General features: G+C 41.3%; 1 protein-coding gene across 3 annotated transcripts in view; it reads right to left on the reverse strand.

Moving 5' to 3' along the window:
- Positions 1–24,106, reverse strand: part of EDEM3 (ER degradation enhancing alpha-mannosidase like protein 3) — a 1,015,437-nt gene that overhangs the window by 872,159 nt on the left and 119,172 nt on the right. For all 3 annotated transcript variants that reach the window (XM_044085305.1, XM_044085306.1, XM_044085304.1), the window contains exon 4: positions 1,370–1,409. In XM_044085305.1, coding sequence (XP_043941240.1) covers positions 1,370–1,409 — 40 coding nt within the window. The remainder of the gene's footprint in view (positions 1–1,369; positions 1,410–24,106) is intronic.

Here is a 24,106-nt window from a genome sequence, read left to right on the forward strand (position 1 = left end):
ATGCTTGAAAGTTTAAACCGTAGTCAGCATTACTTGTACTGAAGCTAGAAATGTACCTTGAATCTAGGTAAAATGTAACACATGTATTAGAACAGTACAATAGAAGAATTGAAATGCTGAAATGGACTGACAAACCCAACGCCAGGTTGTTTTTCTCAAAATGTTTTTGCAGAATGACAGATATTTTAACTTGGTCAGCAATAAGTCTAACAATATTTTCTGTAGAACATACAGAAAACTGTGTCTAACCACGTCAGCAATAGAATGTAACATTTTCTATGTGACAGGCACAGAACTGTATAAGTATAACCTACTCGTCATTAATCATTTAGACAAACCCTGTGCATACATGCTTTGTCTCCTTGCTGCAAGTAATAAAGGGTGCCTTGCTTGAACCTAACGTGAATTGGTCTTTGAAGTTTTTTCCTTTGACAATATTACACACCTCCCTCTCAGAGTGATTATAACATCATATCAGCATACAGGACAGGGTATGTAATATTGTGCATCCTGTGTACTGTACTCTCACCCCTGTAAGCATCTACAACTCTGTGTAAATGTCAAGGTGCACCGTACCCACCATACTGTGCACCCTACCTGTTGTCCTAACGACCCAATACCATTTACAAAGATCAGCACACAGTACATCATGGAAATGAACAGTGTGCAGTAACACTGGGAAGTGTGACATTCATTTCTTGTATGAACACCTAGTGGCAGCTGAAAGGCATACACCACAGTTTCTGAATTCATAACTGTCAGCTTATACACTGACTTACCATATTTTCAACGGCTGTTTCATTGTGCATACGGTGATTGTAAATCTTGACTACTCACAACTTATTAAACTACAAATGGCGAAGCTATGTAAGACTAACTAACTGTAACTGCCTTATTCCAGCATTTACTTAAGAGCTCCCACCAGGTTAAATTACTTGATTAGTGTTAAACCATATGGGAACCACACTTTCATTGACAAAACTCTGGATGAACAGAAGGGACTGTTCCTGCATACAGAAAACAGGTTAGGAAAGGATACACTTTTAGCTTTATGATTTGGAGTTGCAGACCCTGAAGTTCTCAAAGGAGCCTGTTTTAGTATTCTGCTGTTAGTATAACTGATTTGGTTTGCACAACTTAAGTAACAAAGTGTTTTTCTATATGAATAGAGGATGATGCATTGCAAAAACACCCTCCTCTCTGCAGCAAGTCTACTGAACCATAACTACAAAACACCTGGCATTAACTGTCAAAATCAATATTTTTTTATATTACAATGTTGCCTGCTGTCAGATGCAACAAATATTTTAAGAAGAAAGCTAAAACACAAGCAAGCATGCATGGAAATGCAACATAAATTGTAGCTTACCACAAGTGTGTCCAGTGTGTCAATTAATGTTAATGAAAACCTAAAAAAATAAGAGAAAAAATAGAAAAATCAATGCTTACTAGTAAGCTAATGAAAGCATAGAATTAAAACAGAATTTTTGTTGCGTATAACATTCTGCGTCTAACACTGACACAAACTTCCTATTTTCAACCTTTTTCCACTTGAGGACTGGTGAAAATAGGAGAATTATTTTGGGGACCACTAAGACAGAAATAAAAAGCATTTATAAGGAACAAACTAAAACAATCCCTGCTTGAGTGTTTTGTGCCAATGTAGTAATCTCACCAATTGAAAAAATATAGATACATAGTGTGACCACAGAAATTGAGTACACTAAGTGAGAAATGCTGATAAATCATTGCCAGGACACGAAGTCTGAAACTTAAGTCCTTTTTATGAGGAACAATCCAAAAATATGGGGCAAACATTTGGACAGTTGAGAGGTATGCTACCTTCCTGCCTCTTTTACGTACGCACACTCACACGCCAACTTCTTAGCTCAAGAAATCTGGACAAAGCATAACATAATGGGGGACAAAGGCTCAAAAATAGGGACAGATTTTAAATATTGCTCTTATAAACTTAGAAAGTTGCTAGAATAATAGGATTTGTGTTAGCATTCATTTTCTGAAGGACATTAAGTCTGAAACTCAAATGTGTGCCATTATTTAATGAATTCAGTCCTCAGTGATTTGTTAGAAAACCACAAATTTTATGAATAACAGATCAAAAATACGAGGCAAAATCTGGACAGTTGAGAGCTATGACACACACACATCCCTACCTACCTACTTAGACAGACACACACCTACCTCTCACCTGTCCATACGTAGTCTGCATTATGAACATCTTCTGGCATTCAAATTCTACGCATGCAGAGGATGGAGACATAAAAAGCTGGTCGCACAGATGCAACAGGTGTTGTGCAACTGGACTCAAAGGCGTTTTTCTTAAAGAACTCCCATAAATAAATACATACATACATAAATAAATAAATAAGTCTCCCGTTTCATGGACCAGCAAGAAATGTTTGCTGGCCCGGAGCAAGTCTGTGGACCGGCAGTTGAAAGACAGTGCTGTATCTGACAATGCTGCTGTTAACCAATCAAAATCCGGTCATTCAAAACCACATCATTTGTGTAGTGCTACTTGGTTGTCCCATCTCAACACACACACAACCCTGCTCAACACCAGTTTGTGCCACCCCAACACACACACAACCCTGCGCAACACCAGCTAAGTATTCCATCAGCCTTTCTTCAGAGCAGCTATCCAGTTACCCAAATCAAGAATATCAGTGAAAAATTAAAGCAGGACTCCAGAGAGGCTTCCGGATCCTACAGACAATTTTTTCATGTCCAGTAACTCACTGACAAAAACACAGCAGGACCATAGCTGGAAAGTCTTTTAGTTAGTTTTGGATAAAATATCAACACACTTTTTGCATCACAAGCCCCTGGAGCCCTCACATAAGCTGGGAAGCCTGGAATTTTACCACAACCTTGACAAGCAAATCATTCTCTCATTTCTCTAATTTGACTTTTACAGCTGGTCCAAACAGGAAGGTTCCATTGGGGGGGGGGGGGGTTGTAGTTTTAGCCTTCAAATTTTCAGCAAATTCCATAAGGTGTGCTGCCCTGAGTGAACTACCTACAGCACTATGGACCAAGTGCATGGTTCAATGAGCCTCAGTGCCAAAGGTTAACATCTGAGACTATAATTTTACCTTTAATTCTAAGTTTAGAAACCCTTTCAGAGTGCAAAGAGTGCAAACAGACCAATCAATCAAATTGTTTCCTCTAGAATCTGAACACATTTACTATATTGTTTAACATACTTGGACAGAAGAGGAACAAAAAGCCTTGCTTCACCAGTCTATGCAGTGCTCACAATTCCTTACTGGGAAGGTAGATAGCCTTGGCATGAGGCTCTGGGGCATTCTTTTACACAACCAGGTTCTGCAGCCTGCTAAAATAGTCCTTGGGAGGATGCAGGATCTTGTCTGGCCTTTTTGGGATAGCTGCCACTATGTCAGGTTTCTTCCATACATTTTGAATGATCAGCTGAACCACTTTGCCAGCTGGAGGAACTTCCCTAAAAGATGACTTGGGGATGTGAAAGCCTCAACAAGGCCAGGCTTTGACAAAGAAGGGGTGTCTAAGGGCTTACTTCATGATAAGCTCAAGTTTTTCCCCAAAACTGTCTTGGTGGCATAAAGGGATAAAGCCCTGATTATGACCCAAACAATCAAAGTTCGAATAGTGGCTTGGGCATCGGATGGTGCTGGTAAGGAGGATGGACATGCCTATTCTGGGAGAGAGAGATCACTCCTGACATCTCTCTGCTAAAGTTCTGGTAGAACCAAGAACCCACAGAGATGTTATCAGGCTAAGTGGGTTGGAGGTAAAAGAAGTCAAGACTATCCCCTGCACCTGGGGAAGGGGGGTACACGCTCCAGCTCCTACTTATTGCCTAACCAGCATGAAAGAAGTTGTTGTAAGCAGACAGCGAAAGGGCATGAAGACTAGGAAAAATCCTGGTCTCTAAGGATGATGGCACAAATTCCATAACAGCAGATGTTCACGGAGACATCAGTGTAACAGAAAATCATTAACACTTGTTTTTACCCATCCACAATGATAAGTTAATCCAGCCATTTCTTTCCATAGCTGTCCTGTTCCCCTGCAAATGCCAGCTGCTGTCTCATACTGACAGAAGCACTGCCATCCAGCTAATAGTGCCGACATACATTTTCAGTTCTTCGACGCAAGACATTTCTGCAATGCAGCATGGCTGTGAAAGGCAAACTCATTGGAAATAAAATCGTTCTCATTGCACCAATCAAAAATTGCAAAACAAATGGTTCTAACTGCACCAATCAAAAAGTGCAAAACATATCTTAGCTGTACTTAAGCAGCTCAAGACTGACTACGCAGTCCTACCACATGTAATCCAACCAACAGAAAGGGGATGAAGGCACAGAAGATTTACTGCAGTACTGACTTCTCCTTGAAGATGTGCAGTTATGGTGAATACATTACATAACAGTGCTATCCTATTTTAGGGAGGGCCACTAGTAATAAATCATAAATCTGGGTAGAATCCCAAGGAACAACAGGTTAACCCTACAAGGTGTACAGTAACTTGTTCCCTTGGAGCACAGCTGTATTACAAATGTGTCCTACTTCAAGCACTGACTGAACTTTTAGCCTATAGTATGTATATACTGATATATGTGCTTAGATATCTGGGTCTGCACTGGTTCTATGGGACACAGATCCTTTTTCAGTGGAGACCAAGGTTGACAACCTCCAGATATATAAAAGAAAAACAGAAACAGTATACAGTGTTGAAAACCGACAATTAAACATATAGCGCAGTGAAATGCACACAGCTAAACCAAAAATCAGAATATGAGGAAGGTGGAGTTAAAAGTTGTTCAGTAAATATGAAGATGCAGGTGCCAAATTACATACAATATAAAATGATTAGAAAATGCATAGTCAGATATTAGTGACAACATATAATAAAAGGCAGCTGAAAATTGTTGTGACATTTATCACTTTAACTGTACGTGCATTCTTCACATTAACTAGACGTAAAGCAAGAAAAACATTATTCGACTACAGTCCTATTTGATATCTCCTTGAAACTAATGTGGTTAACCATGTGATCCTTCTAGATCATTTGTGGCATTAGTCATTGCATGTGTCATGCTGGATTGGTTTGCCTCCCACTTGTATGACAAATGCATTAAAAGTACAGTTGTGTACACTTACCATAAATGTAGATGCTTGAGTGTATTCACTGTTGCAGTCATCACATTTGGGTTATCCCTGCCAGGGTAGTCCTCAGCCAGCCCGAATACCAGTGACTTAGTATTTCTACGTTGTTTGCTGTCGCTTGTGGACCGACATCAGGTCGTCAGTAGTATAAAGTAAGGCACCCAACGACATTATATCAGTTTTTCTTGCCCTAACCTGTCAGGAGCCCCCAAGTAGGAGGCCAGGTTCTGGTGGAAAAAACCCACCAGTGGAAAATAAATACCAATATGTCCCTTGTAAGGAAGGAGAACAACAAGTTAGAATGGTAAAAAAAGGAGAAAGAGAAGAAAGGGGTTGGAGGGAGGGAAACCAGGACTGCAACAGTGAATATCCTAAAACATCTATATTTATGGTAAGTGTACACAACTGTACTATGTTCTTCATGTTTCACTGTTGCAGTCATCACATTTGAGATGATTCCCAAAGCTGAGGAAAAGGGTGGAGACAGTCAAGGAAACTAGGGGCTGGCTAGGATGCCCTGCAAGACTGCAGAGGAAATCCCTGGTCCTGGATTTCAAGAAAAGAGAGGCAGGTGGTAATGTTTGGTAAAAGTGCTAACAGATGTCCAGGTGGCAGCCTCCAGGATGTCTCTGGTGGGGACTCCTCTGAGGAAAGCTGCAGAGGTTGAGGCGGCTCTGGTGGAGTGTGTCCTGACCTCCTTGGGGGGAGGCTTTCCATCTGTTTTTAGTAGAAATGGATGCAGTGTGCTATCCATTTGAAAATGGTTTGTTTGGAGATGGCTTTGCCTTCTTTCCCTGTAGCAAAGCTAACCAGCAATTGATCAGACTTTCTGAAGGACTTAGTCCTGTCTAGATAGAATCCGAGCTGTCTGTGCACATCTAGAGAGTGAAGAATCCTTTCCCCCTTGTTCTGGGAATTAGTAAAAAGGTGGGCAAATTAATGGATTGGTTGAGAGCCACACTGGACACCACCTTCAACATGAAGGATGGGTCAGTTCTGAGGGATACCCAGTCTGCATGGAAGATGAAGAAGGGTTCCACAGCCATGAGTGCTTGCAGTTCAGAGACTCTTCTGGCTGAAGTGATGGCCAGAAGGAATGCGGTCTTCCAGGAGAGAAATTTTAGCTCTGCAGAAGCAGCTGGTTTGAAAAGAAGGGTTTGCTTTTCCAATACAAAGTTAAGGTCCCAACCCCTTCTGGGTGACCTCAAGTTGCTAGCACCTCTTAGGAACTATTTGATCCAGGGGCGTGAGAAAAGGGGCTGCTCAGTGGAAAAATGAGTGGAAATCGCAGAGGCATGAATTTTTATATAGGAGAAAGAGGCCACTGTGTAGTAGGTCAGCTAAGTAATCCAGGATGAGAGGGAGGGAGGGTTGTGCCATACTGACTCCCTTAGCCTGGATCCAGGGGCAGAACCTTTTCCATTTATCAGCATAAGACTTTCTGGTGCTAGGATGTCTGGCTTCACGGATAACATCCAGAACCTGTTACTGAGGTTAGCAGATTGGTTCAGGGTTAGGGAATAAGCAAAGCAGCCACAATGAGTGTCGGCAATTGGGGATGCATGAATTCCCCTTCCCTCTGGGTCAGGAGGTTTGGGATCTGAGGAAGATGCCATGGAGGCAGCAGGGACAGGCTGCGCAGCAAGGGGTACCAGTGCTGCCGGGGTCAGTCTGAAGCTATAAGAATGGTCCTTGGTTTTTCCTCCCTTATTTTGAGCAGTACCCTGGGTATGAGAGGTAAGGGAGGAAAGGCATAGACCGATAGATTGACCCAGGGGAAGGACAGGGCATCCACTTTCCAAGCCATGCAGTGATGCTCCCTGGTGCAGAATTTGCTGAGCTGATGGTTGGTGTGGGAGGCAAAGAGTTCGACCTTCGGGGTTCCCCATTTCTGAGTTATTAGGGTGAAGGGACTTCTGTTGAGTTACCACTCGTTTGGATCCAAAAGATTTCTGCTTAATTGGTCTGTCTGAGACTTGAGAGAGCCTGGTAGGAATTGTGCTAACAGGTGTAGTTGCATGGCAGAGGCTGTGTGCCAAAGGGTCATGGCCAGCCAGCAGATTGGCCAGCCTGCAGAGAGGGTAGGAGTGACTCATTCCTTGCTTCTTGCTGTACCACATCACAGTGGTGTTGTCTGTTTTGATCAGAGAGACACTGGAGAGAGAAGGGGCTTGAAAGCTATCAAGGCGTGCTGCACAGCCATCATCTCTTTTTAACTGATGTGCAGAGGGATTTGCTGTGAGCTCCATTGGCCCTGTATGCACCTGCCTGCCAGGTGTGTATCCCAAGCATAGTCTGATGCATCTGTGGTGAGGGTCTGGGCGGAGGGGGTGGGGAGAAAGGCATCCCCTTATTGTGGGAGCATGCTGTTGCCCACCAAAGAAACTCTTTTCTGAGGCAAGGAATTATAGGTAGAAGAATTTCCAGGTCTTGAGAGTGTTGACACCAAAGGCTCTTTAGGTACCAGTGAAGTTTCTTCATATGCAGTCTGGCATATGGAATGAGTAGTATGCAAGATGCCATGAACCCCAGAGCTTGCAGGATCTTCCTTGCAGATAGCTGGGGCCTGGTGGCTAGCTGACATAAGTAGGCTGTCAGGAAAATTTGTTTCTCTTGAGTAAAGTATGCCATCTGGGATCCTGTGTCCAGACTTGCTACCAAGGAAGATTATCCTGAGGGTGGGCACCTGTTTGGATTTCTTTTTGTTGATCGTGTACCCTAGGGAAGCTAGTAGGGTCTTTACAAAGGCCAGGTGCTTGAGCAGCTTTTCCTGGCTGTCTGCCTGAATAAGTCAGTCAGTCATCTAGGTATGGGTACATCTGAATACTTCTTTGTCTGCAAAAGGCAATGGCCGGAGCCAGACATTTTGTGAAATCTCTGGGAGCAGTAGATAAGCCAAAGGGAAGCACAGAGAACTGAAAGTGTAGAGGTCCTGCCTTGAAGCGAAGATATTTCCTGCATGATTCCCTTATAGGAATGTGGAGGTAAACCTCTTTTAGATCCAGGGTGGCTAGCCAAGCATCCTTGGACAGCATGGGTAGCAGCTGTTGAAGGATGAGCATTTTGAATTTTGGGATCACCAGGAAGGTGTTTAGAATGGATAGATAGAGGATGGGGTGCCAAATGCCCTCTTTTGTGGGCACCAGAAAAAGCCTGGAGTAGAAACCTTGGCCTGTCTGTTCTGCAGGAACGTGCTCTACTGCCCTCATAGAATGCAGGGAAAGCATTTGCATTTGAGCCTCTGCCCACTGATTTGGTGGTAGATCAGGGTATCCTTTTGGGGTTAGAAGGGTGTGGAAGGAAAATTTGTATCCTGAGATGCAATGTTCAGAACCCAGTGGTCCTTGGCAATGGTGGCTCAGGTGCTTGAGTGAAAGGAGAATTTTCCTCCTAGGGGTAAGTAACGGTGGGCAGAGGGAGGAGTCGAGTCATTGTGAGTTCTTACCATAAGGGAGTGGCTTAGAATTCCCTGGTTTTGAAGTGAAGGTAGTCCACTGTTTAGATCTCTGCATTCCCTGGGGCTGCTGTCTGGGGGGTCTGCTTCCATGGGGCCTAGGCTGGGCTGGTTTCCTGGGAGAAGGAAAGGACCAGTGTTTGGAGGGACAATGCCTGCTGAACCTAGGTGGTTGGACGTGCAAGAAATCCTCAACTGTTTGCACAGATTTTGCTTTTTCTTCCATCTTTAAGACCTCTTCTGCCTTAGTGCCACATAAGTTATCTTTGTGCAGGGGGGCATCCAACAATTTAGATTTGACATGGTCTGGCAAGGGCTGTTCCTTAAGCCATGCATGCCTTCTAATGACAGATCCAGTGACTGCTGCCCTGCAAGAAGCTTCTAGGGCATCAAAACCACAGTGCAAGGTGTGTTTAGTTACTTGACTTGCAGAATGCATTAACTCTTGTAAATCTTTAGATTCTGCTCAAGCAGGAAAGGAAGACATTTTTTTGTTTAAGGAATTCCAAGGTATGTTGCAGAAATTTCAGCATATGGAACTGACAATTTAGTGCCCTGATAGCAAGAGTAGCTGAGGTGTATACTTTTTTACCCAATCTGTCCAATGCTCGGGAATCCCTGTCTGAGGGGGTGGGATTCTTAGCAGATGTTGCTTTAATCCCTTTTGGCCCTTGAGAAATGACCTCAGGGTCAGCTGTAGGATTTGATTTTTAAAAAGATATTTGTGTGAGTCAGGGAGTCTGTAGTACCAATCTGGTATTCTGGGAGCAGGAGGAAGTGCATCAGGAGTCAAGCTGGATTAGAGGAAAACATCCTCCACAACATCCAGGACTGGGGGGATGGCCAAGGGTCTGTGTTGTGGAAGATTTAGGAATTCCCAGAGACTCTCTTTAGACTGAGGGTAGTCCTGACTCTCCCGTTGGAAATACTCCCTTAAAATATGCAAGGTTTCCCCAAAGGAAAAATCCTCTGGGGGAGAGGCTGAAGGAATAGAATCCTCTGCATCAGAATCCTCATAGGTGGAAAGAGGTTGCATGTCTTCATATTCAGATGTATCAGATTCATCTGACTTTTGTTCATACAAAACTATAGGGAACAGATCTCTTTTCTTTTTGGAGGGGGTAGCTTGGCTTCCCCTGATCAGCATGATAATGGCTTCCACCATTTTAAGCATTTGAGACTCAGGCAAGGTAGCAGGTTCCTGAGAGTGGGTCGTCGGTTTCTTGGGTGTAGATCGTACCCTGGGCCAAAGAAACTCAGTAGTTTTAGAAAGAATGGTAGTCGAGAAAGAAGACGTCGGTTTGTGTCTAGGTTTGTTAGTGCAAAGAACTTTCTCGGAAGCCGTTGCCTGCTCAGCGGCTCCGGACCCATCCAAGGTAGATACAACAGCAGGATCCTTAGTCGAAGAAGAGTTTTACGGCATACTGGACTCCAAAAGGGTCTCAGTAGCAGCCTGCGAGTCAACAGAAGCAGGCATCAGGGGCTGCGAAAGCACCTCACTGAGTACCGGAGAACTGACGAGCAGCTTAACGGAAGTGTCGTCGGTAGGTTTGGACCTGTGTGGTCTGTCTCTGTCTTTAGCTTTACTTTTTTTCAGAAGATCTGCTGTCAGATGGCTTACGAAAGCCAAATCGGAATTTGAGGACTGTAAGCAAAAATATCTGGCTACAATAAGGGCCCGACAATGGATAGTTCTGGCGTTTAACAAAGCACAAAAGCGACAACGAGGGACATGGTGGTCTAAGCCTAATCAAGTGACGCAGTAAGAGTGGAAGTCTCGGTGTAGTATTTGCTTTCCACAGGCGAGATAATTATTAACTTTTTCTGACATCGGTTAGTGCAAGAAAAAAGGATCCCCAACAGGGAACTTAGTTTTAGAAGACTTCAACTTCAATTTGGTAGACGAAAATTCAGGTAGCGACTGACAGACACTCGTGCTAACTGCTTCTGCTGCAGGCTCCACGGCAAGAAAGACTGATGTAATGGCGTCAGCTGCCTTACTTTATACTACTGACGACCCAACGTCAGTCCTCAAGCGACAGCAACCGACCCAGAAATACTAAGTTTCTGGTATTCGGGCCGGCCGAGAGCTACCCTGGCATGGATAACCCAAATGTGATGACTGCAACAGTGAAACACGAAGAACATCTGTCTGTGGTCAGTTCTTTCTGCTTTCCAACCTGTGAGGTACCAGAAGGTTTCAAAATGCTTCCTGTGTTGTTTTTCCTGTATATGCTTCCCTTAGGAGATGTTATATGAGGGAGAGGTTTACAATATCTTTGTTACACTGATGACATCCATCTGTCTTTTCCTCAAGGATCAATGGCGACCACAAAAACGACACATGAAAACTTGGAACACATCCATTATTGGAAGGTCAATGATCAGTTAAAGCTCAGCACTCCCAAAGTGATTTCCATGGCTATAAATGCCATTGTGTGGAACCCATCCAAGATCCGCCCCAGTTTTGTCCACTAACACAGGGCTGAATACCTGGAATTCATGTCAAAGGTGCAGAATTTAGGGATAATTCTTAAGGAGTGAGTACTGCTGTTGCCAATTCTTCTTGCGTTCATCAAGGAACTTTGCTTTTATTAACCAACTTATTCCACTTGTATCTCTTCTAGTAGTAGCAGAAGTACATAACAGGGTTTCCCTCTGGGTTGGATTATTGCCACTGCCTAGTACCTGGGGCTTCCAGACTCAATTTCTGACCATCTGAAGCTAGTATACAGCCCTAACTATGTTGTCTGCACAAACTGCCACTACTTCTAAGGTTCTGGTCCTGATTTACTTAGCCCAACATGACTTGGATTCCCATAACTTTAGAAGCTACTAGTGTGGTACCGACCTGCTTGTGACCCACATTCATCTACTCTGAGGCTGTTACAGGTTCCAAACATACAGCTCAATTCTTCAAACGATCACTCAGTTGCTCTTTAGGGACAATATCTTTGGGACTTCTTACCACAGTGATTAAGGGTGCCCAGACACTTAACCATCCTAAAACAAACACTCAAAATACACATACATAAGCTTGTTTTTAGATGTAACAATAGCCTTACAGTAGTTAATATTTTCATTTGCTTCATCAGCTACTTGCGGTTTTATTCACTGTACAACATAAATGTCTGAGACGCACTGTCCTCGTCCTACACCCCAAAGATCTGGAACTCTGTACCCCTTGCCTCAGTCGACAATGCAAAATCCTTCAAAATACAACTAAAACAATACATCCCAGACACATGACTATGCTCATGATCCACTCCTGGCTAAGCTCCTGCCTAACTTTATCTACAAACATAAATCTCCTTCCGTCTAACTCACTGACGACCATTTGTCTCTGTTCTTTCTTTCCTAGATTACTGATTTCAGTTTCTACATAATCTTATCTTTGTCTGCTCCAAATGCCTTCATTCTCTTTTATTTCTGTTCCAACATATTTTTTCATTGCATACTGACCAATACATTTGTATAATTTTGAACACTGTATACCAAAAGCAAAACGGTTTACTATTTTCATAATGTTTTATGCCATCTGTTTTGGAAATATCGGTTTTATTTAGATGTGTAATTTGTTATGACTGTGAAGCTCTTCTCCCTAGGTCGCAGCTGAACAGGGGCAACTTTCTGCCCAGTCAGACTATCTTAGTAAACAAATGCAATAAATAAAATAAATAAATATGTCCTTTTTTCTTAAAATCACTGCTTAACTGTTAAACAATTACATAAACTTGAATTTCAACCAAAGCCAGTATGAAAATGCATGAGATGTGCATATCCATATGATATTTGGAGGAATAACTGTCAGAAACAAGCTGTCAAGTACATGAATTGATGAACTGTGTTAAAGGACTTTTTCTCAACTCATAAAATACTCAGGTTTAATGAATGCATAGACAAGCTGCTCTCTAGATGAGATCTAACACATCCTGAAAGGAAACCTTTCTAAACTGCTTTGCATACACTTCCACAGGTCATGTTGGTGAACCTAAACAGGACCTGGCAGTGCTTAGTTGCATTCTTTGGCATGCGAGCCCTACTTCCCCTTCTTGAAGAAGACAAAAAGATGATCACTAATTCCAAAAGAATGAGGTCATCTAGCACAATATCAACCATGTGTGAACATCATTTTACCAGCATTCTCATAGTTAAATTAAACCAGTGGGCAGTTAAACTGTCTGCTTCAAGGGAACAGCAGATACCACTTTTTGCATAAGAGGATTAGTTTTTAGTGGCATCATCTCAATCAACAGAACAGTGGCGCAGTGGTAACACCTCTTTGTCACAGGTCCAGTCTATGGGAGACTAAACCCATACTTCCAGTCACTGTTTAGGTGGAGTCTGCACCTTGTCCCCAGGTCTGAGTGGGCTTCTTCCATGTATTCTGGTTTCTTATCTACTCTCCAAATCATACTAATTGACAGGCTACTTAAATAAAATGCAGGGCAGGGAGCACCACCATTACACTCTGAAACTAAGAAAAAGGCATGCTTGTTAAACGTATTTCTGACATCAGAAATGTGTTTAACATGATTTTATTAAGCACATCTAACATCTAGAGCATAAGAGCTAACAGTGCTGGCCACCACAGAATTTCAGCTTCACCTTTACTTAGGTGTTTTCGCAAAAAACACAATTAACATCAGTTAGATAAGACATGATACAACAAACACAGATAAATAAGAAATACATGTTTATAGTGGTAATTAAATAGGTAAAATGTATCCTACATCATCAAATGCCACACCAAAGAGGCATACAACACACACAGATAAATAAGAAATACATTTCATAGTGGTAATTAAATAGGTAAAATTCATCCTACTTCATCAAAAGCCACACCAAAGAGGCTTGTATTGAGTGCTTCCTGAAGCCAGACAGCAATGGGCACTCCCAAAGCAACAGATAATGGGCTTGATAAAACAACAAAAGGGTCTATATTAGAACACCGAACTCTCAAAATTTCGAGTGTTCTAATATCGAACCCTATTAATTGAAAATTTAAAGCATCGAACATACAGAACAATGTTTTTCCTAGGGGAAAAAATTTGCTGTTCCAAAACACATACACACAACACAAGCACACCAAACAAACAGCAAATCCACACACATACACCTAAACTCTTGCACCTAACCCTACACTAAACTATACATACACCACTAACTATCCACTTACCTTAACCCAAACCCTAAAGTCCATCACTATCGCACAGTCACCTCAGCACCCTAACCCTAACCCTCCTACCCCGCCCTAACCCTCACATCCACACAATCGCACACTTACCTGACCCGCTCCCTAACCCTAACTCACCTAAACCACCCTAACCCTCACGTCCACACAATCGCACACTTACCTGAACCCAACCCGTAACTTTCTACCACAGCACTGAAAATACCGAAGCAACAGAAACGGACAACCAAATTCTTTCCCTAGGAAAAAATTTGGTTTTCTGTTTCTTCGATATTTTCAGCGTTCGCTGAAAAGGGGTCGATATTAGAACACCAGAAATTTTGAAAGTTCGGTTTTCTAACACAGACCCGAACAAAAGATACACATTTGTCTTAAATGCAGCAGTGGAACTGCCAACAGCCCCTCTGACAGCAGGGCGCTACAAGCTCCTTCAAGTAGCAGGGACCCAGGTCACAAGTAGACAACTGAAGTAACACTAAGCTCTTACAAACACTCCTGCAACACACAGGAAGCCAATGCAGGCTGCATAGAACGGCACAGTATTCTGGTAATGTGATGTACCACTGAGTAGCCCTGCAGCAAGTTCTACATTATCTATAAGCTGTCCAATTCAGTGTAAGAGTCTCCCAGGTAAAAGGCTGTGTGGTAGTCCAACCTTAAGGACACAATGGTATGAACAACTTTGAGATTAATTTGAGATATCAGCTGCTTACTCCATGACATGTTAAGCAGGTGAAAACATGAGGACTTCACTGCTGTCAACACGTAGTCCAGAAGTGTTAGCCTGGAGTCTAAGATGATCCAATATTCACAACTTATCAATCTCAAACTTATTGCCACAATACATAATACACTTGGGTAATGGAGGGGCAGAGACATTTAAAGGTTGCATGAACTGTCAAAAGCATCAGTTTTAAAGGTGTTGAGTTTCAATTAATTTTGAATTGGCCACAAGTGTATGGCTTTTATAGCAACAGCCACGGAATACACACTTTCTATATCATCTTGGGGAAAAGAGAGGTGGTGGTGTGTGTTATCAGCATAACTATGGCATGCTAAACTCCTTTCCCCTTAGCAAATCTCCTACTGGAAGCATGGAAATTGCGAACAACAAAGAGAAGAATGCTATGGTACTCCACATTTCAGGGGATACATGGAGAGGAATTGATTCCTGAAGAGTGGTAGAAGCTACGACAGCTTTAAAAGCTATTAGAAACTTCTCTCTGCTACGCTCTTAAACAATATGTGGTGAAGCAAAGCATGTAAGAACTTTAAGAGCCATTTGTTCCTCAGAAGGATGCTGTTTCTGCCTTTTGTCTGTTTGGCGGAACTAAGTGCTGTACAGCTTTCCGAAGTGTAAAATACTTCATGCTCCTACACTTTTCTCTGTGCCTGGTACTACATTGAGTAGATAAATATCCATGAACTACAAATAATCATGATTATATCTGACAATAACCAACTTCTGTTTTCTCAACAGGGATGCCAAATTTCACCTCTTGAGCTTCACTTAGCTCCTCTTTCCAAATGAATTTCTTGAGATTCAGGTCTCCAACACACAATAAGTTGGTTCCAATCAAAAATTCTGTCATAATCCTCTATTTTAAATGTTTGATTGTTAACTGAGTAAGCTTGCCCTTGGACTTTTTTTTAGCCAGAACCTAGGTGAAAGGGAAAGTGAGTAGTATAAATTAGGGCTTCTGAATTACACAAGACATTATATCTTCTTCTTTCGGCTGCTCCCGTTAGGGGTCGCCACAGCGGATCATCTGTTTCCATTTCTTCCTGTCCTCTGCATCTTGTTCTGTCACACCAACCAACTGCATGCCCTCTCTCACCACATCCATAAACCTTATCTTAGGCCTTCCTCTTTTCCTGTTACCTGGCAGCTTCACCCTTAGTATCTTTTTCCCAATATACTCTGCATCCCTCCTCAGCACATGTCCAAACCAACGTAATCTTGCCTCTCTGGCTTTGTCTCCAAACTTTCCAACCTGCTCTGACCCTCTAATATACTTATTCCTCACCCTCGTCACACCCAGTGCAAATATTAACATCTTTATCTCTGCCACATCCAGCTCTGATTCCTGCCTTTTTGTCAATGTCACCTTCTCCAACCCATATAACATAGCTGGTCTCACTACCCTCTTGTAGACCTTCCCATTCACTCTTACTGGTACTAGTCTGTCACAAATCACTCCTGACACTCTTCTCCACCCACTCGATCCTGCCTGCACTCTCTTCTTCACCTCTCTTCCACACTCACCATTACTCTGAACTGTTGATCCCAAGTGTTTAAACTCGTCCACCTTCGTCACCTCTACTCTCTGCATCCTCACCATTTCTCTATCCTCCCTCTCATTCACACACATATATTCGGTCTTAGTCCTGCTGACCTTCATTCCTCTTCTCTCTAGAGCACATCTCCACCTCTCCAGGGTCTTCTGCACCTGTTCCCTACTCTCACTACAGATCACAATGTCATCTGCAAACATCATAGTCCACGGGGACTCCTGTCTGATCTCGTCTGTCAACCTGTCCATCACCATTGCAAATAAGAAAGGGCTCAGAGCTGATCCCTGATGTAATCCCACCTCCACCTTAAACGCATCTGTCACTCCCACCGCAGACCTCACCGCTGTCACACTATCCTCGTACATATCCTGTACCACTCTTGCATACTTCTCTGACACTCCCGACTTCCTCATACAATACCACAACTCCTCTCTAGGTACCCTGTCATATGCTTTCTCTAAGTCCACAGAGACACAATGCAACTCATTATATTAATAACTTTTAATACATAATGGCAATTAGTCTATACAAAAATCATAAGTTTGTTCATACAAAAAAAACAGATCAGGAAATACATTCACAAGTCATAACCACATACTTAAAATAAACAAAAGGATTAACAGTTGTGGAGGCATCCAGAAAAATACAATATTTGTAACATCTCACTTACATTTCAATCAATATTTACTCTCTTAAAAGTAACACTGTATCTATAAGATTTTGTGAAAGCCATTTTCCCTAACGCTGTGACAACAGAATGTGCTGGAATGAATTACTCATTTAAATTTTGAGCAGTTAGACTCAGAAGATTTTGCTTGGTAGCGTCACATTGTAGAAACTGCTGTCTCCTCCAGATAACACAAAATTTGGCCAGCCTACAGAAACACAACTGTCACGAACAGATTTTAGGTTGCAGCTGCATGTTCTGATGCTTCATAATGAGGGACAGCAGTTAAAGTATAACAATTTAAAAGTAGGAAGGAAAACAGAAAGGCAGCTAACAGACAAAACTCTGGCACAGTAAGCAGTATTAACATATTGCAGGTTCATTGTTAGCAGGTTCAAAAGTACTTTAGCAATAAATGCAATTTAAAAGCACATATACAGAACTGGAATAAATAAAAACACTGTCCTGATTATCTGGGATTGGTAATAAAGTAAAATATAATTACAACTGGTCAAACACTACAAGTGTCTATCAGGAAAATGCAGCACAGCAAATCAGAACAACAGGTCTTCTTATGCAGTACACTTATATATATATATATATATATATAAAAAATTCACAGCCATATTAGAAAACTACTGTAAATTAAGTTTGGATGGATGAGAAAGAAAAATTTTGGAGTGAGCTGGATGAAGTGGTGATGACTGTACCCAAGGGTGAGAGAGTGGTGATTGAAGCAGATTTCAATGGGCATGTTGGTCAAGGGAACAGAGGGGATGAGGAAGTGATGGGTAGGTATGGTGTTAAACAAAGGAATACAGAAGGTCAGACAGTAGTGGATTTTGCGAAAAGGATGGACATGGCTGTGGTGAATATGTATTTTAACAAGAGGGAGGAGCGTAGGGTGACATACAAGAGTGGAGGAAGATGCACACAGGTGGATTATATCTTATGTAGGAGGGCCAGTTTGAAGGAGATTGGAGACTGTAAAGTGGTGACCGGGGAAAGTGTAGTTAGGCAGCATAGGATGTTGGCTTGTAGGATGACGTTGGTGATCAAGAAGAGGAGGAGGAGTGTGAGGGCAGCACCAAGGATCAAATGGTGGAAATTGAAAAAGGGTAATTGTGAGGTGGAGTTCAGGGATGGGTTAAGACAGGCACTGGGTGGCAGTGAAGAGTTACCAAATAGTTGGGTAACTACAGCAGAGCTAGCAAGGGAGACGGCTAGAAAGGTGCTTGGTATCACATCGGGACAGAGGAAGGACGACAAGGAGACATGGTGGTGGAATGAGGAAGTACAGGAGAGTATACAGAGAAAGAGGTTGGCAAAGAAGAAGTGGGATTGTCAGAGAGATGAAGAAAGTAGACAGGTGTATAAGGAGTTGAGGTGCATGGCAAAGAGAGATGGCGAAGGATAAGGCATATGAAGTGTTGTACGAAAGGTTGGACACTAAGGAGAGAGAAAAGGACCTGTACCCATTGGCTAGGCAGAGGGACCGAGCTAGGAAAGATGTGCAGCAGGTAAAGGTGATAAAGGATAATGAGGGAAATATACTCACAAGCAAGGAGAGTGTGTTGAGGAGATGAAAGGAGTACTTTGAGGGGTTGATGAATGAAGAGAATGAGAGGGAGTGAAGGTTGGCTGATGTGGGGATAGTGAATCATGAAGTACAATGGATTAGCAAGGAGGAAGTAAGGATATCTATGAAGAGGATGAAGAATGGAAAGGCTGTTGGTCCAGATGACATACCTGTGGAAGCATGGAGGTGTTTAGGTGAAATGGCAGTGGACTTATCCAGATTGTTTAATGAAATTTGAGGAATGAAGAAAAAGTGTTTTGGTACCGATTTTTAAGAATAAGGTTGCAGAGCTGTAGTAACTACAGAGGGATTAAACTGATCAGTCACAACATGAAGTTATGGGAAACAGCAGTGGAAGCTAGAATAAGAAGGGACGTGATGATTAGTGATCAGCAGTATGATTTCATGCCGGGAAAGAGCACTAAAGATGCAATGTTTGCTCTGAGAGTGTTGATGGAGAAGTACAGAGAAGGTCAGAAGGAGTTGCATTGTGTTTTTTTAGACTTAGAGAAAGCATATGACAGGGTGCCTAGAGAGGAGTTGTGGTATTGTATGAGGAAGTTGGGAGTGTCAGAGAAGTATGTAAGAGTGGTACAGGATATGTACGAGGGTAGGGTGACAGCGGTAAGGTCTGCGGTGGGAGTGACGGATGCGTTTAAGGTGGAGGTGGGGTTACAACAAGGATCAGCTCTGTGCCCTTTCTTATTTGCAATGGTGATGGACAGGTTGACAGACAAGATCAGACAGGAGTCCCCGTGAACTATGATGTTTACATATGACACTGTGATCTGTAGTGAGAGTAGGGAACAGGTGGAGATGACCCTGTAGAGATGGAGATGTGCTCTAGAGAGAAGAGGAATGAAGGTCAGCAGGACTAAAACAGAATATATGTGTGTGAATGAGAGGGAGGATAGAGGAATGGTGAAAATGCAAGGAGTAGAGGTGGCGAAGGTGGATGAGTTTAAATACTTGGGATCAATAGGTCAGAGTAACGGTGAGTGTGGAAGAGAGGTGAAGAAGAGAGTACAGGCAGGATGGAGTTGGTGGAGAAGAGTGTCAGGAGTGATTTGTGACAGACGAGTACTAGTAAGAGTGAAAGGGAAGGTCTACAAGAGGGTAGTGAGACCAGCTATGTTATATGGGTTGGAGACAGTGGCATTGACAAAAAGGCAGGAGTTTGAGCTGGATGTGGCAGAGTTAAAGATGTTAAGGTTTGCACTGGGTGTGACGAGGGTGGACAGGATTAGGAATAAGTATATTAGAGGGTCAGCCCAGGTTGGAGACAAAGCCAGAGAGGCAAGATTACGTTGGTTTGGACATGTGCTGAGGAGGGATGCTGAGTATATTGGGGAAAAAGATGCTAAGGATGAAGCTACCAGGTAACAGGAAAAGAGGAAGGCCCAAGATAAGGTTTATGGATGTGGTGAGAGAGGACATGCAGGTGGTTGGTGTGACAGAGCAAGATGCAGAGGACAGGAAGAAATGGAAACAGATGATCCACTGTGGCGACCCCTAACGGGAACAGGCGAAAGAAGAGGATGACTGTAAATTAAGACTGAAGCAAACAAAATGGTCATGGAAATACATACAGATAAACCAGTTACAAATAACGTGAACAATTTCCTACTTTCACTCCAGAAATAAAGTTGAAAAGTAAGCAAAAACACTGGCTCAGTAAACATTAACAGATTCTACATTAAATGTACTTTAAAAGCACATGGATGGAACGGGGGGGCTTCCTTGATGTCTTTGAACCTGGTAGAAATGTCAAATCCATTGAAAATGGCTGAGCCATGAGCAACACAAGGAAATGCAGTACACAACAAGTCCGACAAATAGCAGCAGGTCTTTATATGCAATGTAGTTTAAACGCTATACTTAAAAATCACAGTCATTCATAAAAATAACTGCAAAGTAAGCTTAGAGCTAGAAAAAAAAAGCAATTTACTACTGTCACAAAACAGCGTTTCAAATAAATCTAGCACAGTAAACAGTATTATGAGATTACAGTAAATGCTACTGGATTAAATAAAAAGTCCCTGACATTTTAGGGACTAGCAGTAAGGTGTGGTCAATTGTGTAACAGTGTATAGCCTCAAAATACATGGAGACAGGCAAAGAAAATAAGGGACTCAAAAATTCAAGGATATAACTGGTATGGTAATCAAAAAAAAGCTGGCTTTGTTTGCAGACATTATTATTTTGTACCTCGTAAAACCAGAAAAGGACATCTCAGTGTTGTGCAAAATTCAAGTCATTTTGGTATATAAAATTAATGAAGACACAACAAAGCCTAAAGGTGTAAACTATGTACCCACACATGAACTGGTTCAGCAATACGTACCCATATTTACGGACACATGACAAAAATTAAGTATTTTGGAGTAGGTGTTAAAAAGGATTCTGATAATGCAACTAAGAATAAATGGGAAGAGACTAAAAAATTAATACAAAAACTAAGAAACTGGAAGCTCTTGCTTATATATATATATATATATATATATATATATATATATATATATATATATATATATATATATATATATAAGCAATGAAATGATTTTCATCCCGTTAGTTTTATATACAGGTCAGCCATATTTTTAGCAACCAGAAGAGAAGTTGTGGATGGTAATTAATAAAGAGTTTAAGAATTCTGTCTGGGAGGGGAAGAGGGCAAGAGTCAAGTGGGATAAGTTGATCCTTCCAATAGCACAAGGTGGTTTAGAATTACCAGATTTGAAGGGATATTTTACAGTTACACAGTTAAGACTTACAAAGTGTAAAGGGATGATCATGAAGTGGGGGAAATTCAAAAAATGAGGAGAGAGTTGGGTTTTGGATACAGATCCTTAAGATCTTTAAGGAGAATAACCACCATATGGAATATTACATTTATATAGTAGCAGAATGTATTCTAAGAACTAAGCCAATACGGGAATGCAGAAAGGAGATTCTGTCAGTTTGGATGATAACAATTACGAGTACACAGAACTGGCAAAAGGAGGCTACAATTTACTAGAGAAAAGTGGGAAATGAATCAAGGTACTGGGAGCAAATAAGTAGAGAGAAAGGTACTAGAGTGGAAGGAGGAGGCCAAGAAGATATTTGGACTGCAGGCTACAGATCTGCCTTCCAAATCAGTGACTGATATCAAAGTATAGGGAAAAGGGAATAGGGGAATCCTAAGTAAAACCTGCTCTGGTAGAGTTTTAGTTGAACAGAAGCTTCTGTTAAGAAAGGGATAATTAGTAGAGCATATACAGTATTGCAATATACCTAAAGGAATCCATCAGAAGCGGTTAAAAAAGATTGGGAATACTAGAGACTGGACAAGCAGTTCACAAGGAAACAATGGGAGGACATATGTATGGCTCACAAATATCCAACAAAGTCTAGAAGATTTAGGATTTTTTTTTGGAAGTGTTTGCATAGATACTTTTATACCCCATGCAGACTCCAAAGAATTTTTCCTCAGCTACACGGCAAATGTCGGACATGTGATAGGGAAGAAACAGGTAACTGAGAACATATGTTTTGGAAGTGTAATGAGTCAGCAAACATTAAAAATTCTCTACAGAGTACTCTGTCAGAAATGCTGGGTGATCATATGGGTGTAGCTAAGGAAATGATTTTTTGAGTTGTGATAAAAGATCTGAATTGTCTAGACAAAATAAAGCTTGTTAAGTTTAAAAACGATTATTAGAAAATGGAAATCAAATTCTAAACCAACTGGATTTTAAATAGTGACTATTGTAACAAAGGACAAAAGAACTGTAAGTGTGATGTTTTTGGAAAAGGGTAGGCACAAATTACATAAAAATGGAAATTGTGTGAACAATACATGCAGAATAATGTTTGGGAAGAGTGAGGTTTAAGGGAAGACAGGAATTGATCAATTTATGTAACTGACGGTAACTGTATAAATGTGAACATGTTAATATGGTTTGTTTTCTTTTATATTAATATAAGTCTGCTTATGAATTAAGTGTTACAAAAAGAACTTAAAAACAGAGAATGGAGACAAACAGCTGGTATTATTTATTTTATAAATTGTTCTGGTTGACCAGGGTTATTTAACTGGACTGTTGTAGTCCCTTTCAACGCAGGTCTGGGGAGAAAACCTTCAATTACAAAACAGGCAGTTTTACACAATAGAGAAAAATATAAAGCTTAAAATCACAATAAATGACATACAATAACTGAAAGGCAGCTGTATACACAATGAGGATTAAAATGTCAAATTACAGTTTTGCATTTATGGGTAGGAGAAATAAGAGAATGTGTGGGAGATACGAGTAGATAGCAGACAGGAGGTGATAAGAGCATAAAGTAGAGAGAGAGAGAGTAGGTAAGGAACGGTGAACAGTGTTGGTATTTGTTAGGTGGTAGAGAGGAAATGAAAAATGCAGTGAAGCTGAGATAGATGTAGATGGTAGTGAACAATCTGCAGATACTAATGGTGAGGCAAGGTAATATCCACAGTCAGAAATAAATGCCAATACGATATTTGTAGTCATGGCTGAAGACTTTGTATGTGATATTTTAACTGCAGCAAGCAGTTAGTCACAGCTGTAGCAGAACACCTTTTTTTCTTTTTGGTCCTGAGGGGATATCAGATCAGAGAACTACACAGCATGTCAGATAACCTAGCTATGGTTCTGATAGCAATATACCAACATATATTACATATCTAACATATATATATATATATATATATATATATATATACATACATATACATACATATACATATATATATATATATATATATATATATATATATATATATATATACACACACATACATATATATATATATATATATATATATATATATAGACAGACAGATACACACACAGGCACAGACACACAAACACCACACCAGAAAAGTTGCTTCCTCTAACCATTCAACCAATTACATTACTACTAAAACCAAATAAATATAACATTCCTGCAAGTTTAGGCCTATCTCTTTGAGATTCAAGACTCATTTATACCAATAATTATACAGAAATCAAGACTTTTTTGTAACTAGTTTATCTAGATCTACTTGCATAAATCACAGAACAGCCCAGTTTAATTATTCTGAAGTCTCTGAAAATTCTGACTTCAGTTAACTATTGTTACTGACTTTGAAACGTCCTTTGATACTGTACAATAGTCTTAGCTATTGAAAACAGAGAAACGGTATGGACCTTCTTGTACTTGGATGACGGGTATCAAAGCCTTGCACACAAACCCATCCAACTCTATGAGAACACACTCTCATCACCATTGTCTCTTTAAAGTAGTACAAAATAAGATTTTCCACTTCTTCCTTTATTATTATAATTCATTACAGAAATAATGGTAAACACAATAAAACTCATAGCAAATTATGGGCTGAGAAATACAGACTTCTGCTAAACCCAAATTATGTGCACACATATGATTCATAGGTTCATAGGTAGGTACTAGGCTATCGGCCCAAGGGCCTACATAAGCCTAACCAACAAGGTTCCCTGGCTTATGCCACCCAAGAAAGTTATTCTCCTGTGCCACTGTCAAGCAGAGACAAAGAAGTGATCCCCGGGGTGTATTTCCTATTTCCCATCCACTCATCAAGATTTTTCTTGAAGAGTGCTAATGAAGAACTTTGCTTGACATAGATGGGTAGCCTGTTCCAGAGTATGGGAAGTCTCTGGGACAGGAATCTATCCCTCCAGCATGTCCTGTTTATTGTGGTGACAAGGTTTAGGTCCC

This window comes from Protopterus annectens, chromosome 10.part0 (assembly GCF_019279795.1).
Source record: "Protopterus annectens isolate FY-2018-M chromosome 10.part0, PAN1.0, whole genome shotgun sequence".
NCBI lineage: Eukaryota > Metazoa > Chordata > Ceratodontiformes > Protopteridae > Protopterus > Protopterus annectens.